Here is an 18,301-nt window from a genome sequence, read left to right as displayed (position 1 = left end):
GGAAGCCTTTCTGCAGTAATCCCCTGAATTATTGAGTTCCTCAGGTAGCAGGGTACTTCATATACAGCGGGAAAAAGCCATCAGGATAAAATAATCTTTTTTTCTTAAACTGTTTTTAATGTTTTTTTTTTTTTAATGCTGGTCACAACCTGGTGAACCCATAATTGATAGTAATGTCAGATCCAGTACATATTCCTGCTTTTTATAACTGACAGCGGTGATTTATGTGTCCCGGCACGAGAACTGCCGTGGAGCGGTTATCATACATGTTGGGGCGTCTGAGAATAGACATCTTTTCAATGTATATTTACAACCCCGCTGCTGCTTACAGCGACCTCTCTCTCTCTCTCTCTCTCTCTGCAGTGCTTATCCGGAGGTACGTTCACCGTTTTAATACCGTTACACACTTTATAATTTCACTTCATTAAAATGTAACGCAGTCTCCTAATTACCCTAAAAGCGCCATTAATACAGAGCACTGAATCAGAGTTTAAAATGCCCAGACTATCCTTAAGCCTCTGGGATTCTAATGTTCCGATTTGCTGCAGTATCAACGAGTCGCAATCTATTTACTGTTTCTTTGATAAATAGGCATCTTCTAGCCTCATAAAGTGAAACAGAGAGTGTCAGTAATGGTAATTCCCATCATCCGCAGACTAATACCCACTAAAGAGGTATTTACTCCTTCATGGTGGCTGCCAGACCAAACTAAAAGCTTTCCTTACATCTCGTGATCATTATTTTAAGGGCTTGAGATGAAAGTCACACTTGTAATGAGATAAATATAAAGTACTATTTCCCTTTAATGTCACAGCGAGACTCGCATTATATTCATGAGAAGCCCAGGGTTAAATTAATGATATCATCCTATTGCTCAAGCTGTATTTAATGACTGCCGATGTGCGGTAAAAATGGCGGCCATTACTTAATAACGGCACTGGGTTTAGAGCGCAGACGTTTTGTGCATGAGGCTCTTCCCAAAGACTGCCCTTCCAGTAGACCCGTGACCACATTCCTCCGTTTGGTCTTTGTTCTTGGAGATGGGAATTGTTGGAATGATGAACGCCTGGTTCATTATCCCTTTAAGCTGCTGCATCGTTAAAAGGCTACGGATCTGTCTACGTGATGCATATTTCTGTGTCGCGAGTTACAGAGTTCCCTGCCTTTCCTGTAAGCTTCCATTAATTTATTCGGCTCCAATGGAGAGAATATTTTTGGTTAGCGGTGAATTTAGAAGAAACCTTATTTTTCAATCTGCTTCCTGCAATACGCGGACGCATTACCAGACGGTGCGAGCCGGCCCGCCGAATCCTCTGTTATCCATCCAGGACTTTGTGACATCAAATTGCCAGAAATAGCTGTCTGAGTGATTTAAAGTGTGAGGCACCGAGAAATCAGCTCATTCTCCGCACTTTTATCTATCTTTTATATGATTCTCCTTGTGTTGCCATGGTTATTGTAATCTACTTGTTACTATGGTAAAGAATATATTAATTTAAGAGCTTCTCTTTCCATGACACAAAATATATGAATTTCTAAGGGTCATGTAGTTAAACAGGTCTGCCATTAACTTCTGTTCTTGTAGCCAACGTGTGGTCAGAGCATTGGGATTAGCTCTTCTTTCCTTGATTTTAATTGGGGCCAGCGGCAGGTTCCCGAGCGAAGCCGGGGGTAGACTGAAAGCAGTGCCGTGTAGAAGGGCCGCGTGCATCCAACCCTTTTGAAGCCTTTTCGTGGTCTATAGCTGGGGGTGTATTTAAATCCGTCTGCCAACGCTGCTGTTGTGTCGCTGTCAGATCAGGAATCACACAAACTCCGTTGCTGCCGTTAGGATTCAGTTCTCAGCACTACGCCTACATAAAGACTTATAATTTGTTCAGTCACCAGAATCAGGAATCAGCACTCACTCCCCACAGGAACTCAGGTGCTTAGCTGTGCTGGGAAGGGCCAGCTCCCTAGTAAATCAAAATAGAAAAAGGCTCCAGGCACTCAAGGGTTCCATCAGACAGCTTTATTGGAGGAAACGGACAACAACGTTTCGACCTCACGACCAACATACTAATTTGTTCAGACATTGGGCCCGCGGCAGAGTAGCACATCACAGCGGTAAGGTCGGGACCTCGTTGTATGTTCACAGGACGGTACGTGCCGTGGACGTGTTAAAAATTATGCAGTTTCTGTCTGCCGGTCACAGGCCAGACCTAGCTAAGAAAATCCTTACTGAGATAAGTAACCCAAGCGCAAGCTGTATCCCCGCCGTGGGCCAACCTCCCTGATCTTTGTCCGTGTCTGAGCCAACCTGGTGAATTACTACCATGTCGGTTACCGGCAGAACGGCAGTTTCATCCTTTCCCCTCTGCGTCCATCTATCAGTCAGATGTAACAGAGACAGAAATGGGATACAAAGGGCCCCACGGCCAGACTCTAATTCCATGCAAGCCGGATGCAGAGCCGGTATGATTATACTCTGTGTATAAACATTACAAGTAAACTCGTTATTATCGCGGATGGTGAAAAAAAAACCATAATGCGTTCCTCGGCTAAGTGTCCACGTCTCGGAATACGTCACCTGTCACAGCAACCAAAGAACAAAATGATTTCACCATTTACATGCACAGTTGGTTTCTGGGGGCTGAGATTGTGTAAGTGTCGTGGAGAAGATGTTGTGGTTTACGTGTGGATGAGATTATCACACTGTGTGTGTGTGTGTGTGTGTGTGTGTGTGTGAATGTAGCAGGAGCTCAGGAGGCGACAGCAGTCTCTGTTTCTGTGAAGGAACTATGTGTATATGCGATAGAATGAGCAGTGCTGATCTGATCACAGTCCTAACATTTTAATGCTGGCTAAAGAAAACTGCCAATGGATTTATATAAAAAACATAAGAAATTTGGACAATTTAATTATATTTGTAATAACACGGCACTAAAGGATGTGTGAAAGTGTACGGTGTAAGTTAACCTTATGTACGTCAAAACAGGAACACTTCAAATTGTGCTTCCTATCTCGTGTTGTATAGTCAGTGCTTCAATAATAATTACACGGGAATCCATTATTACAAAGTAACAGCCTGGGGGTAACTAGCATGCTGGTATAACATCCTTTTGTGTTCTTCGTTTCTGTTTCTAGTTTATTAAAATCTAAAATAATACCATTTATTGGTCTAACATTCCATTTTAAGGATGCACTTTTGAGGGCATCGACCTCCCTTTATCAAGCCAAAAGCAATACTCACAGCAAACTACAAATATTATTTTTATTGTCGCCTTTTTTCCCGTTGCCTCTAGTTACTTTACCTGCCTATTATTATATGGTCATATCGTACTGCGGTCACTGGTTAGTGTACAATATTTAGGTGTACAATAAACCAGAATACTAATTCTATTATTTGGGGATTTTAACTTTCAGATGGAGATGGGCTTCAGGATCTCCTGCTACCAACATGCGCAGATGAAAAATGCTTCAAAAGCGCAATCTACCTGTGGAAGAATGAACAGGTGAGCTGAATCGTCATGTCTCTCTCTCTCTTTAAACAAGTGTGAAATCAAGCATCCTCCACCCCCATTGTGTGGCCCTTTGTACAGATTGTGAGCTTGTTAGTCTGGGGCTTACTGGTGTTTAAAGGCTGACCATGTCCCACCCTCTATTTTGTGGGTAATAATAGTGATGGCAGGAGTTTAATGGTTCTGTTTCTGAGGTTGTGGATAGTGGCAACTTGAAGGCCAGAGATTGAATTGCCCTCAGGAATCGGATGTTTACGTTGAGCACGGACCACTAAGCAGGTATAAAGCACCAGGTCGTGGAGTCTGGGTGAAGTGAACCGCTGCTACTGTTACGCATTTTGTTTTAATATTTCTAAGTAACATGAACAGCAGTTCTAGCCATACTGCCCACATAACGGGATTGTGCCGATGCTTTTCCCAAGCAAGGGATTACAGTAAAACCCTCCCTGATGTAGCGCTGGATGTGAGCTCTTTGTGAACTCCCATTAGTGACAGGATTCTGCTCTGATGTGTGTTAATTTCAATAAATCCTTTAACGTTTTCAGGGAAAGGGAGCTCCTAGTTGAAATTAGCATAGAAATTATAGCTGGTTTTTGATCTAAGATCAGCAGGTGGCTATTTAAAAGCCCGGCCAATTACATTTGCCATCCATTCCTTGAGGTCTTGTATTATTTTCTACAGAAAAGTCCCTTATTTAGCCATCGGCTTCCCTCCTCCATGGGGCTTTAAGTCTGGTCTAGAAGCTCAGGCGGTGCTGTCCTCAATGCATGTACTGGCTTTATCTCCCCCATTTTAAGAGGTGAACTAGGTCAGACAGAACCTTGAGACCTGCACCTTGAATACATTTGGGGCCGGACACACTGGACAGAATGTGACAGCAGGATGGGGGGGCTTCGCTCAGGGCATTTTTGCATCTGATAGATCCTCTTGGCTCGTGTCAGGAACCTGGCATTGCTCGGGGGCATTAGGGGATTGCCACTGGCAAGCTAGTATAACTTGAGGATACCTGGTGAGCGGGCGTTTTGAGGATCTGCCCGGTGCTGGCCCCTTCTTTAGCACAAGAAAAATAGTCACACAGACCGAGGCACCGTTAACCCGAGTACAGGTGTTTAGGCAGATGGGCTAATTCATATTTCCATCCAGGCATAATAAATTCTGAGAGCTGTTGTGAGTATGTTTACGTGCTGTTCGTACCCGCTGTATTGTTGCTGTGTTTCGCAGTGGGTCCCGGTGCTGCAGGATTTTAGGAATCAGAACACCGTTTGGGGATTTGTTCCGCCAACTGCTCCCACGGCTCTGCCAATTACCCTTCACATTGGGGATTATAATATGGACGGTTACCCTGATGCCCTGGCCATATTACGAGATACATCAGGAAGGTATGTTCTTTCTGCAGCAGGGTTGATGTTTTAAGCTGTATTTCGCATTACGTTTGGTAGATAATAAGGTAAGGTTTCTCAGATGCATATTGTTTGCTGGTCATCCACAATGTTCCTCCGCATGCTCCTTCAACTTGACCCATAGAGCTTTTGAATATTTTCATTCAAGAATGAAGAAGAGACTCGTATGGTCGCTGGCTCTTCAGGAGCTCGATTTATAGTGCATCTGTAATCACAAAAGGTATACGTATGATTCAAAAGCTTTTTTATAAGTGAGACCCATGACTTTTCAGCCCTCAGACTCAAACCGTGAACTCTTTTACAATGCCGTGTTTAGACTTGTTCAGCACGGCACCTAGTAGCAGCCGGCCACATACCCCCTGAGGAACCTGAAGGCAGATGTCTGATTCATGGGGTTCTTGATGGGCCTGCCGAGGTCTTTTAAACTCATTGATGAATCATGACTTAGCAGAGGTTTGAGTGTACTCAAGCATTGGTCTTCAGCATCCGGGTGTAGACATTCTGTGTATTCACTGCTTCCGGTAACTTGGATTTCGGTCACATTTTATGAATTTTATCAGTTCTGTGGCTTCCTCTCGGAACACACAGATGGGTTGATGCAAAGAACAAGCTGACTTGTATTAACATTGACGGGCATCGCTGCTATTCATTAGTTTAGATGTATCTTTCTAGGAACCTCCCTGGATATGAATCTGTTACATTGAGCCACCTTCTGAGCCCCCGTCATTATCCTGTGAAACTGTTCCCTGGCCAAATAAACAGCCTTTCCCCGAGTACAGAGGATTCTGCCTCGGCCGTGATGTCATCGCTGACATTTATTGCTTTTATTTTCCTTCCAGTTTGGCTGGATGTTAATCCGAATGGATTAGATTCAGTGCCAGGCCTTTATGAGGTTGTTTTATTTTTACTTTACAAGAGGGTTTTCCAGCCTTGCGCTGTTTTTCTGTGTTTCTCGTAGTCGGCGGTTCTCCACTGGCCTGAGCATTGAGCTCAGTTTGCAGGACGTGATTTTTCATTTCTCGATGCTCACTCCCTGCTTGTCTTTGGGAATTCTTTATAAGCTGTAATTATTTCTTCTTCCTCCGTATCGGGTGCACAGAAGTGGGTTTGGCAGCCAGTGGTGTCTTGCCTGTAATTATTTCATCAAAATGTCACACGCAGTTTGCAGTAGAATATAATAAGCCCCTTATTGTTTGCTGTGGCTCATGTTTCCCTCCACTTTCGGTAGACTTTTTGCATCCGAAGGGTGAGAATGGGTAAGAATATGAAGAATACGGAAGAAAGGAGGCTGCATGCGCAGCCCGGGGTAGATTTATTGTGGCGGTTTAGTCCGGTCCTCCATAATGTGTAATGGGTTCCCTTACATGTACAGTCGCCCACATCCGCCTTTTCTTACCCCAGCTAGGGGTGGTGATAACAGCCCTACAGAGGTCCTGGAAACCTGTGTTTTGTGAAACTTTGTAGAGAGATGAGGAAAACTTTGTGAGCACAGCCCCTGCACCGGCATCTTTACCAGAAAAACAAGGTTTTGTTATGGTTTGAAAGTTAAGAGGAAAACACCAGCTGTGTTTTTCATCGCGGTTTCCTGCGGTTTCCTTCAAATCACAGATCATGCAATGTCTTAGTTTTTCAGACGGGGAGATCACGCAGATACGAGAGCTTTTAGGAAATGCAACGACGTGATTTGGGCAGGCAAACAAACTGTCTCCCGGTTATTTGTTGTTCCGAGGAACTGTGTCCCGCAAGAACATCCATAGTTATTATTTTGTCTCTGCTGCTTCGAATTGTGCAGTGTGTCCGGAGACGTCCTCTTAGTACATCCATAATGCCTGAAGTAATAAGATGAAGGCAGAACGAGCTGTGTCCAGTGTGTCTGAGGGACACACATTATATAAAAACACTAAGAGGAAGTACAGAAGTAATTGTGGCTGCAATTAAACATGAATTATATAGTGTATCACACAGGAGTCGGTGGGCAGATACATACAAGATGGCGTGTAATTACAGTAACATTGTAACGGAGTCCAGCCTCGGTGAACAGCATCGTTTCCACCGTTTACTGGAACATCTATGAATGGTGATGTTTCAGGGTAAAGAATTATTCTGTAACATTGTTTCCTTTATTTTCCCAGTAGGTTGCACATTGGCCTAATATAGCCGTGTGGATGGGAATTTAATGTTTTTATTACTCACGTATTATTTAGTTATTCCTCTTTACTATGCTCATGTTCCTTATGGACCTGCTGTTTGTTGCTAGTAATTGAAGGAGCAGAGATGAAGAGCTAATTGATTCAGATCGTAACGAGAGGTGGAATTGAATGCGATATCCGGTATCGGAGCTCTAATGTACAACAATTGTACAACCGTACTAACACCGTTCGTTCTTATATTTGGAGTGGATGCGGTAAGCCTGGAGACGTGCCAGATAACACAGCTAGATGAAATCATGTGTTTTAGGACACCTTGCCTCGTTATATGATGAGCCATATAAACATTGTTTTAATGCCAATAAATTTGTTTCTCAGAAGTGGCTGGAGGGATCGGAATTGCAAATGGTCTAAATAGATCAGTCATGTGAAAGCACCGGTTACCCTACGGCCTGTGTTTAAATGTAAATCTGATCATATGAGTTTTGGTGGTCATTGATTTCCTATGAAGTAGTATTCATGTATATCAGGGTAATCTCCACCGTATTCATGTTTGCACAAGTAGTGATTGTTTTATGTTCTTATCACAATAAAACCTTGGCTTTCTTTTTTACTCGATATCTTGAATGTCTTGCTGCACCGTTTGGGATCATTGCCCCCAAATAACGTCCAGAGCCACCACTTGTGCTCACTGGTGGGTACTTAGCACTTTGGATGTTAAAATGACTTGTGAGCCATGTCACATTGAAAAGAAAAGCATCATCTTTACCAGCCATACCAATCACTCCCAGATAAGAACAGTGTTTTAGAGAATGGCTTGTATTTCACGGAAACTATATGCCCCACGCGCATTCCTGTAATTAGACACAGCTGCTTAATGAGAGATAATTGAGGTGCATCATGAATCTCGGACACACAGGAAGGATAATATTCCCTTCCAGATGGGTTTGCTTTGTAAAAACAAAAAAACGAAAGTAAGGATTGGTCACATTTCCCTGTCCAGCGGCAGCAGAGACTATGTGCGTCTGTCCAGATCACCCGCACCCCGACAGCTGATGACTCGTTACGTCCCAAAGGCATAAAACATTGGCACCGTGGGACATACATTATTGTCAATGAAGTAGCGAAATGGGGCCTAATTGGGTTTAATAGTGAGAGGGACATTAGAAATCCAAAGTAACCCCCCCTGTTTGAGGGGGGCAGCCTGTTTGGACCTTCCCAGGATGTAGCATCTTAGCCTGGATCTCCACGCCTGACACACGGCAGTAACACGGCTATCTCGTGTAAGGCGTGTATATTCTGCAGAGTTGGTGCTGTCCAGAGTGCTGAATGGCTACCTGCTGTGGTCAATGACAGAGCGCTGGCTGCAGGTTTATAGTTGTCGGCTTTAATTAGAAAACCATGGGGAGGCCGTTTCTCCAAACTGGGAGTATGTAATTGGAAACCCGCAAGGTTTGCCTTGATTACAGCGGCTCCTATAAACCCCCGCATTCATTCAGTTCCTTTATGGTCTCGCGCTGCTCTTTTTCCTACACTTGAAGTAACATTTATCAGCGGGAGCCAATTTCAGTGACTCATGCTGGGTACCTGAATCAGGGATTATTGTCGTGTTTCCATGTTCCTGGTTTTGTAGAGCGTTTTGATCTTTGTTAGATCACCTTGAATGAAAGTCTGCAACCCGTCAGCTCTTGTGTATACTGGTCACTTCAGAAAACAAGATTAGTCAGTTCATGCAGCCCACCAAGAAAATAATTTCCAGTGGATGATGAGACTTGTAGTCCAACAGCTAGATGCCACAGAACACTAAATGCCAGCAATTCATGTCTTTTTATGCCGAGATAAATAGGATTTGGGGAGTATCAGATGCTGATGTTGTGAATGGGAAAGGGTAAATGCTGTTTCTACAGGGATAACAAACTTTTCCTGAATCCAGAGGATTTACACATTCTACCTGCTCGTTCCGCAGTCCCCATTATTATAGACGGCTCCTTTACCAGTAAGTTTCCTCTACGCAATACGATTGCTTTCCAACACCTGGCTAATCATTTTGCCTTCAGGTATTTGGTTATTAGACAGTAGGGATGAACACCGGACCTGAAGCTCACTATTAAGAACCTTTAACTGTCCTTCCCCAGTGAGGCTTTAGTTTTAAAGTGATAAATCAGTAGCCGGAGAGTCAGCTATCGGTAAGAAGGGATTTGCATGTTAAACACTTCTTTGCTTTGAGAGCCATCGCACAGCCTGGGCTATTTAATTTCCTTCCCCAGCTGTGTAATATTTCAGATTTACTGTTTTAGGCCAGTTTGAGAAAGCAGCGTGTGTATATGCACATGTATGTACGTGACCTGGTGTTTGCCGTTATCATGTCATCCTCTGTGCTAAGTGGTCCAGCAGTTCTTCAGGTCTGTTGTGTGAGAGCATGTCCCGTATCACTCATCATAGTATTACTGTGTGGAAAAGCTCCATAAATATTGTCGTTTTTTTGGTCTGAAGAAAGAGATATTGGGATTGAAGACTTGTTAATCCCTTTCAGGCTCTATGGTTCCCAATAGTCTACTCCATCAGGAAATAATTTGTGTCCGCTCTTTAACAGAGCAGTTTATTCTGCAAATTCCCAGGACTCCAGCAACTGAAAGAGGATTGATGGCCAACTGCCTGAAAGCTGCACTGTTGTCCAGATTAACAATAACATACGAGCCCCATTGGGGTGATATATGTCAGAAATCATTCCATATGTCTCCGGGAACGATACAACCAATTATGAGATGGAGAGTATCCCGCTGTAGTCAGATAGATTGGGAGCAGCGGATACTCCTGGTCTGCGTTGCTGGAGCTTCGCTGTCCGCTGTACTGTAAGGGTAATAATCGTTAAACGGCAGAGCGTCCTCTCCACATACCACACGCTATGAGTGCCGGGCTCTTACACCTGTCGGAAACATTTTCCTTGCCAATACATATCGATGAAAAGAACACGTTGAAAAATGTGCCACAATGTAGAAATACAGGGTGGTCATTCTCTGTGATATGAGATGTCACGCGCTCAGCGGTGAGCCTAGAGCCTCTCACAGTTAGATGGAGTGATGACTATATAAATAAAAGATGATAATAATAATAATTATATGCTACTACATAGAAAATGCCTGTTTTAGGTTTTTACCCATGAGCTCAGCTTGTAATATCTTCCTTCTTTTTGCCTGCCAGCGATCAGCAAGCTTTCCTTCTTGAGAACGTCTTGTGTAAAAATACAACCTGCTCCAGGATCTTTGAAGTCCACTGGGAGATTTCTGATCTAAATCAAATTAAAGATGCTGTCGTCGCCACCTTCTTTGACTTCTACGAAGACGTGAGTTTTTGCTACTTTTAATTGCTATGTGGCTGTGCCACATACACTTAATTAAATGCATGGGTTGTTGGGGAACTGCCACCTGCTGGGTTAACCCACGCAAGCGGAGGGGTCGCTTTGTAAGAGAACGTGGCCCTGGGTAAAACAGCTCCACTCCGATACACGGTTATACGCCAGTGCCATGAAGTACAGTGCCAACCTCTACGGACACCTTTCCCACTCTGTAACTCGAATGTCTGTCCCGTACGTTGCAGGGAATCTTGGATATCATTGTGCTGGGTAAGGGCTCTTCACCGGAGAATTTTGCCATCCATGTCTTCTTGAATAACTTTGAAGCGGATGCCTATTTTGTGAAAGTCATTGGTAAGTAAGAGCCGAGCCAGCTTTTCATGCATGCGTGCTTTGCTTAGGGTTTGTTGGCTGAACCATTTCAGTGGTAAAGATACAGCCGTCTCCATGTTTCAAGGTTGTACATCTTATCTATTTAATCAAAAAAGAAAACAGGAATTCTGCCATAGCTTGTTGTCCACATCACCTGAAATGTGGGATTTGCGGGGTGTCCAAGCAATCACAGATTGCTTAATCCCAGGGCTCTGGTCTTGGCAGATTGATAAAGCGCTGCTGAACAGATGTTTTCAGAGCATTAAAGGAAATAATAATTGGTCATCTGCTTGATGAGGCCAAGGCTTTCATGGTAAGAGGGGAATTGTCTTCCGAGACTGGAGGCTGATGCTGGACATGTAGTTGTGGGACTGCAAGCTGGAGCTATGACATCACTGTACAGAAATGTATGTCATTTTAATGATAATGATGACGTTAAATTTCAGGCGATGAGATCATTGCTTGTTGCACAGTGTTGTGGTGAGATGAAGGCAGTAGTTGTTAGTGAAGTATCTCCCAGAATAGGGGTTTTTTGCTGTGAAGTTATAGGAAGAGTAAATAAATGATAAAACACTTGGATGATCCGTGCAGCTGTCCGGAAAAAGTCCATATCAAGTCCGAGCTAGTAAGGTGCAGAACTAGAACAGAGGAAAAAGATCCAGTCCTAATGTCTCAACGTGTTGTAGGCAGAGAAAGAGTTAACAGCAGAGCACGCACAGTCCAGAATTGTCCAGTATTAATGGGCCACTGAGAACAGTAATTAGAGATAATGTGTATTATTTTGGTCTCTTTGGTCTTTTGTTAATGTGAGTTACCATGACATCACTTCATTAACCTAAGATAAAAGGTGCTTAGGATGTAGAAGGTCACGCTGGAGCACAGGATGAATAGACCTTCTTCATATAACGCTCGCCGGGGGCTAATGGCTGAGAGAGCTTGGAGTCCAAAACAGCAGCTCTCCCTGGGTTCGGCTTGTTCACACGCAGACGATTCGGGCCCGTCTCCTGAGTAATAAGTAGCGGAGTGTTTCCTGTGAATGGCCGCCACGAGGGAGGTTTAACTCTCGGAGATATACATCGGCCTGTGTGTTTTCATGTAAACTAACCCGGACCTGTTCTGCTCCACAGTGCTCAGCGGATTCTGCTCCAATGACTGCCCACATCAGGTTAAGGTAAATTTATGGGGAAGCTGTTCACCATCCCACCGTCTGCTCAATAGGGTTGGCTGTAAACCATATGACTAGGGGTCCTGACCCAATTAAAACAATAGTGTGCTATGACGATGGCAGTAACATCTCCTATGCATGCTGTAGGGCCCCATCACATACTCCCTGTCAGGACATATAGTGACACCTCTGGGGGCCCTGGCTTTGCGTTGACATAGATTAGGGAGCAGCTCATAGTTTATGGTGGCTTTACTGTCGTCCGTTCTTTGTTCCAGCCATTTGGTGTAAATCAGCCCGGACCTTACATCATGTACACGACCGTGGACGCAAACGGATACCTGAAGAACGCATCCGGTAGGACAGTTCTCTCTTTACATTTATATTAAATCGTGTGACGGCTGTTTATATCTGGGCTCAGTGCAGGAGAACAGGTGAAATGACAGTATCTATCCAGAAACAGGATTAACCCTTTTAGGGGCGGCATGAAGGTTTTCTGCTGAATTAAATTAGAAAGTGAATACATTCTGGGATGAGCAGAAGTCCAGCTAATTCTCGTGAAGTGCAGAAACAGCTTGTAACTACAGAATCCCTATTATGAGATGCCAAACTCTGCCGGACGTCAGATGCTTTGAGATAATGTCCAGTTCCGTTGACATTCCCACCACGCGCTCACGTAACTTCCATAGAGCGGCAGAGTCCAAGCGTCGCTGCCAGGACAGTTGTAGGCAGCATCTGTGCCAAACCATTTCAGAACCATTGCACCTTCTGCCCAACCGGTGAACAGACAAAGCTAATGCTAGATTATATACGGGTGCTATATGTATCCATGCGCAGATACGTTGGTGTGGTGTGTTAAGGCTGTGATGATGACCGCACGGTGTGGTATTTAGGAAGGGCTTGTGTTTGGGCAGACAATCTGTCTGTTACAGTACTGGGTAACTTTTATTTTTGATAAACACGCTTAAAAAGCAATCCCTGCCCTTAAGTGGTAAAGAGTAAAGTCAGAGTATAAATGGTTAAGCCGTTCCACGTTGTAGTGTGTGCTGGAGAAGCCTTTACCGAACTGACTTATTAATGTCGTATTCTTATTATTTATAATAATTAGCCATGCATGTGCCTTAAATGTTACCGGTCGCCGGGCTTCGCAGAATTGCGGGTTCTGACCCAACCGTTTGGAAAGTAACGTTCTAAGAGGGTTTTATGTTAATGTGGCTTCAATCTGTAACCTGAGGGATTATTTTCTAGAACACAAAATATATTGAAGCAGAGCTGAATCAAATGCGGCTGTTCGTATATAGACCCTGGGGTTAAATAGACATCTCTCAGGTTAGTGATATTTAGCGCCGGGTCCTGTTTTCTTTATTACTGACGCTCGACGAGTTAGATGCTGCGCTCGGAGTTGTTTCATACGGTTTGGAAATTAAAAGTGCGGCTCTCGCTGAGGCCAACCAGCTGCCGGAATGGAAGGAATTACTGGTATCGATCAGAATTCAGCATGGTACTTAGCTCTCTGTCCATCACAAACTGTTTAACACAAACCTGGATGTATTGTGACGAGAGGGCCCGGTGCCGGGGACAGAGCACGGATACGCTCACCATGTTGTACGCCGGTAATGATTGACTAGGGGTGACGCTCTCTCTAGTGGGACGCTGTCAGAGGCGTCCTGCAGAGGCGCAGGAGCTAACAATCTCCGCTGTGTGATGCGGGTTCTGCCTGCTGCTGAGTGGTAGTAACTCGCTGCCCTCTTGCCAAGTATCACAACACACCGGTTTGTTTGGTGCCTGTAGCCCCCAGCGGGCACAGCCAGATATCTGTCTCCCGTGCCACGTGCTGCTGAATATTTGGAGGATTGGATGTCTTTACGAGGCTGTTGCATGTTTCTCGGCGTACCCGTGATCGGGTATAACAGTGACTGCACGCTGTTCTGTACACTCTGATGGTTCAGGGGATAATGTGAGTCGCGGGCAGGGAATGGAGTCATTTATACTGGAAACCAGTTCCCGGGGAAGCTGACTCTCCAGACGAGTCCCTGCGTTACAGGTTTTACCCCTCCAGCTCCTAACACTACCAGCAACTGGGATTCAGCACCGGCCTGGTTCGTGTGACAGGCATGCCCATGTTCTGTACCCGCGCCGGCTACCCTGCTCCATGCTCCTGGCTTTACGATTCCATTCATTTGGCACGCGCTGCCCTGGCGTCTTAGCGTGTTCTTCCCGCTGTTTAGCATTTGAACCCTGCAGCACGTCATGCAGAGAATAACATTAATGAACGCCGCCAGCGGCTCCCATTTTTCTGTGGGTGGTGTGAAGTGCCACGGGGAGTCTTCCCTGCAGATGCTTCGTTCCAAGGTGTGAAAGAACAGGTTTCTGAGCGCTCTCACAACCAGCTGCTGCCAGTCTCATGCCAAGCAACAGCTTTAATACCTAAACCGGAAGACTCCATCGCTCACGATTTTCATGACACCAGAGACTGTCCATAAACATTCTACCCCCCGCAGTCATTCAGTAACGGTACCTGTATGATGTGTATACACTGGGGTATATAATACGGTTCAGAGCCCCGCTAATGACAATAACGTTTATTAATACGCTGGCAGTTTTTTTACCAGGGATGAGCCTTCCGATCCATTTCGCTAACGATGTGCTGTCTGATTTAATGGAGCAAAGAATAGCAGCATCGATAGGGGAAGCACCCCTTCCTGCCCGTGCCACAGTTTGCCCCATTTGTTTTATTAACTAACACAATAAATAACTTAAAAAAATATATAAAAGCAGAATGTTCTCAAGACTGCCCGGGAAATTAAGAAACTTTAGTTTCACCCATAGGTAGTGCGGCACCGGCCCGTAAACCGATACGATGTGTTTAGTTGTCCGTGTGATCACTAGCGGGAAACGTGATGCACGCGCTGTTATTTTGGAAATATTTTACATTATTATTTCTGGGCCCTGAATGAGAGAAACACGCGTTTCCCGGCTCCAGATCTTTCACCAATGTCAGCGCTTTGGGGTGTAAAGGTTTACTGCAAAGCAAATGTACCAAGAATGCAACCACACAACCGCGCACACACGCACCCGCGCACACACAATGCTCATCACTTATAACGAGAGGTCACACACATAGAATTGATAGCCGCCTGATCGATTCAGACACCTAAACCGCACAAATATCATTCATTTTCAGGAAGAATCGCACCCTGGAAGGGGGTATAATATACATAGTGTGCCGGAGTAATGGCTGCTGAACACACGGCCCCAGCGAGGGCACGTAACTGCTTCCAGCTACAGCTTGCTTTCGGGGTTTATTAACAGATGTCATGTGCGGCGTAGCTCCTGCTATCACCTACCGGGCTACGCCAGCACCACATTAACAGGGAGGTCAGGAACGGAGCGGACCGGCTGCTAATTATCTTTCTGACAGCAGAGATGATTAAACAGATCTGTAGGAAGTCTTCCTGCGCAAGAGTAAAATACCCTGTACCAAGCAGCTCAGAGAGGGAAATAATTGCCTGTCGGGATTGTGCCGGGATGTCTGGGCTCCTGTTCACAGGACCAATTCTAGAATATTCTTCAAAGCCCATGATAATGCGTGACTTGTATTCCCCCCCAACACACACAAAATACAGAGCCTTGTGTACCGACACTGGAAATATGTATCGGCCTTTCAACACATGCACAAGGTGCGGCCAGGTAGATATATACATTCATTGCTGTACGTGCAGCCCTGTAATGTCTGCTTCAGACCGTGTGACTTATACGTGTACATATCATGTTGCTGCAGAGAGATGCATAGCTGTATTAGTCATATATACATATATATATGTGTGTGTGTGTGTGTGTGTGTGTGTGATATCACAGGTGGAGTTTATCTACATACAGTCCTGTTTCCGTGCTAGAGTAGCATTTATTTGATCAGCATCCTTTTTGATACACACGGCGGCCACCTGAATGACTTACTAGTTAGAAGAGTACAAAGGATGAGCCCCTGATCCGCACGGTGCATGTAATATGTTCTGTTTGAATCCCTTGCTTCCTGTGTATTCCTGTGGGGCTGTACACGGTGAGCTCTTAGGAACACTCTCCTTGTTGGGTTATTTGCTCATAAGGCCCTTAGCGGCCCCGGGATGGGGTATCAGTGCTTATAGAGTGAGGACTGACATCCAGTTTTGTTCTTTTGCAGCCGGCCAGCTCAGCCAGTCTGCCCATTTGGCGCTCCAGCTCCCGTACAACGTCCTCGGCCTGGGAAGGAGCGCCAACTTCCTCGATCATCTCTTTGTGGGGATTCCGCGGCCGCTCGGGGAGAAGGTCAGTAGGTATAGCGTTCAGGGACAGAGATCCTCAGCTGTGTTAAGATATCTATGTCTGCTTGCTTGTCTGGCCCGGTCGTGGCTGATAGCGTGTACAAAACACACACGTCTTATCCACCTTACATAAAATAGACTAAAAGTCATGAATTCACCTGCAGGCCGAACTGTAGCATATAGAAAGACACTGCACACTAATGTTTAGTAATGTCCTGTTTCACTCATCCTAAAAGGCTGTGCTGTACTTTTTTCCCCCTCAGCAAATTCGGAAGCAAGAATGGACTGCGATCATCCCCAATTCCCAGCTCATCGTTATCCCGTACCCCCATCACACCCCAAAAAGGTAATGGCATTGTGTGTGGGGCTATAGATGGGGTTGGCAGTAGGCAGGCTTTTGCACTTTCCACCAGTGCAAATCATGGAAAGGAACTACGCCGGTCACCTGGAGCGGGTCCTAAATCCAGCGCAGGCAGTGACAGTGATTGCAATGAATCTTGATATTTGGGTCACTGGTTTGGTGAAGGTTTCATACACATTAATTGCTGGGAATCAGATCGCTGGCAGAGAATTAAATCATTTTCCATTTGTGTCAGTCACGGAATGTCCGACAGGGCCAAGATGCTGATGTCAGCGTGAACTCTATATAATACATCCCATTAAAGCAGCAGTGGATGCTGGGTACATGATGCTGCCTCCTTACCAGCGTCACCCACTAGTGGCTGCATTCCCCAGTGCACTAAATATCTTTGGTGCCATTGGAGCCGTATTCAGAGTCTCCCGGCAGCGGCTCTAGATAAGGTATCATTAGTGAACCTGCGTGAATTCAGTAATTCCTCCGCCGTGTGAGGGTGAGAGTATGGGGCAGGGGTTTTAGAGAGATGCAGGGATGTGCCTACTGATCGTTCCTCTCTACTCTCTACAGCTGGAGTGCCAAGCTCTACCTCACCCCCAGTAACATCGTCTTACTGACTGCCATCGCGCTCATCGGTGTTTGCGTTTTCATCCTGGCCATAATTGGCATCCTCCACTGGCAGGAGAAGGTAAGTTTCCACCTAAAATCACACCCCAAAGGACTAAGACTGCACAATATCGTGTAACGATTCACTGGCGGGTGTCAGGGCCATTTGTAATGGGAATACTGTTCAGTAAGTGCCGGTGAAGAGCTCTGGAGAAAGGCTTGGCGGATGCCCCAGAACTCTGTATACTTCATAGTATTTCCATGACCTGTTTAACAATGAATGACGAAATCCTAGCGGGAGAATAACATTCACTGCGGGGGCAATTGGTTCTGTGCGCAGAGAGGTTGCTTGACTTGACAAATAGAACCTTAGTGAATAGAGAGGCTTCCAAATGATTTGCTTTTTACATAATTATGAGAAGGAAACCAACGGCGTTAATCCCTTATGGGCCAACAGGCATGATTTCTGAATTGGCAACATAACCGACTCTGCGTTATTACATCAGAAATGCACAGAAAGCGAGTACCGTGTATGGGGCAGGTTAACGATATGGGGCACACAGGAGTGCTAATCACCGACGTTCACAGGCTGGTAGAAAGCCGGTACGCCCTGCTTCCGCATTCTCTCAGAGACTGCATTTAAATCAACAAATCCATCATGGACGGTTTTATTATCTCATTAAAAGAGTTTGTCCTGACGAAGCCGTCCACGTAACCTGTCCAGATTCCTCGCAGATACTCGCCCGTTACCTGCCAGATTAGGCTTTACTGTCTGACTGTAAATTCCAGGTTTGTTGGAAATGACTGATAGTTTTTATATATTTAGAATTTACGCAGAGAAGATCGTTAGCCCTGTAAGCAGCTAATGACTTGTGTCATTGTAGATCATTAATACCCGGTGAAATTATTACTCTTGATAACTGGCCCCTTGTTCACAAATAAGAATCCTGGGCTTTCAGCTGTAGAGAAGCCGTTGCTTTTAGCTCAGGGAGTGGAAAGCCATTCATATGCGTTACGTGCTAATGGTTTCTTTCTTTGTTTTGCAGAAAGCAGACGACAGGGAGAAGAGACAAGAGGCCCATCGCTTCCACTTTGATGCCATGTGA

The 18,301-nt window shown here is 45.1% G+C and overlaps 1 protein-coding gene across 1 annotated transcript in view; it reads left to right on the top strand.

Annotated features, from left to right (window-relative positions):
• The window catches only part of LOC149299332 (T-cell immunomodulatory protein-like), a 35,868-nt gene extending 17,567 nt beyond the window's left edge, over nucleotides 1–18,301 (top strand). Inside the window, exons 9-18 of the mRNA XM_089486348.1 lie at nucleotides 3,406–3,494; nucleotides 4,722–4,879; nucleotides 10,249–10,390; nucleotides 10,645–10,753; nucleotides 11,899–11,942; nucleotides 12,212–12,290; nucleotides 16,114–16,238; nucleotides 16,498–16,580; nucleotides 17,160–17,277; nucleotides 18,242–18,301. Coding sequence (XP_089342474.1) covers nucleotides 3,406–3,494; nucleotides 4,722–4,879; nucleotides 10,249–10,390; nucleotides 10,645–10,753; nucleotides 11,899–11,942; nucleotides 12,212–12,290; nucleotides 16,114–16,238; nucleotides 16,498–16,580; nucleotides 17,160–17,277; nucleotides 18,242–18,301 — 1,007 coding nt within the window. The remainder of the gene's footprint in view (nucleotides 1–3,405; nucleotides 3,495–4,721; nucleotides 4,880–10,248; nucleotides 10,391–10,644; nucleotides 10,754–11,898; nucleotides 11,943–12,211; nucleotides 12,291–16,113; nucleotides 16,239–16,497; nucleotides 16,581–17,159; nucleotides 17,278–18,241) is intronic.

The sequence above is a fragment of the Sceloporus occidentalis genome, unplaced genomic scaffold, assembly GCF_023333645.1.
Source record: "Sceloporus occidentalis isolate IW3139 unplaced genomic scaffold, rSceOcc1.0.p SCAF_29, whole genome shotgun sequence".
Classification (NCBI taxonomy): Eukaryota; Metazoa; Chordata; class Lepidosauria; order Squamata; family Phrynosomatidae; genus Sceloporus; species Sceloporus occidentalis.
Note: the sequence above shows the minus strand (reverse complement) of the source record. Positions and strands in the feature narration are given on the sequence as shown.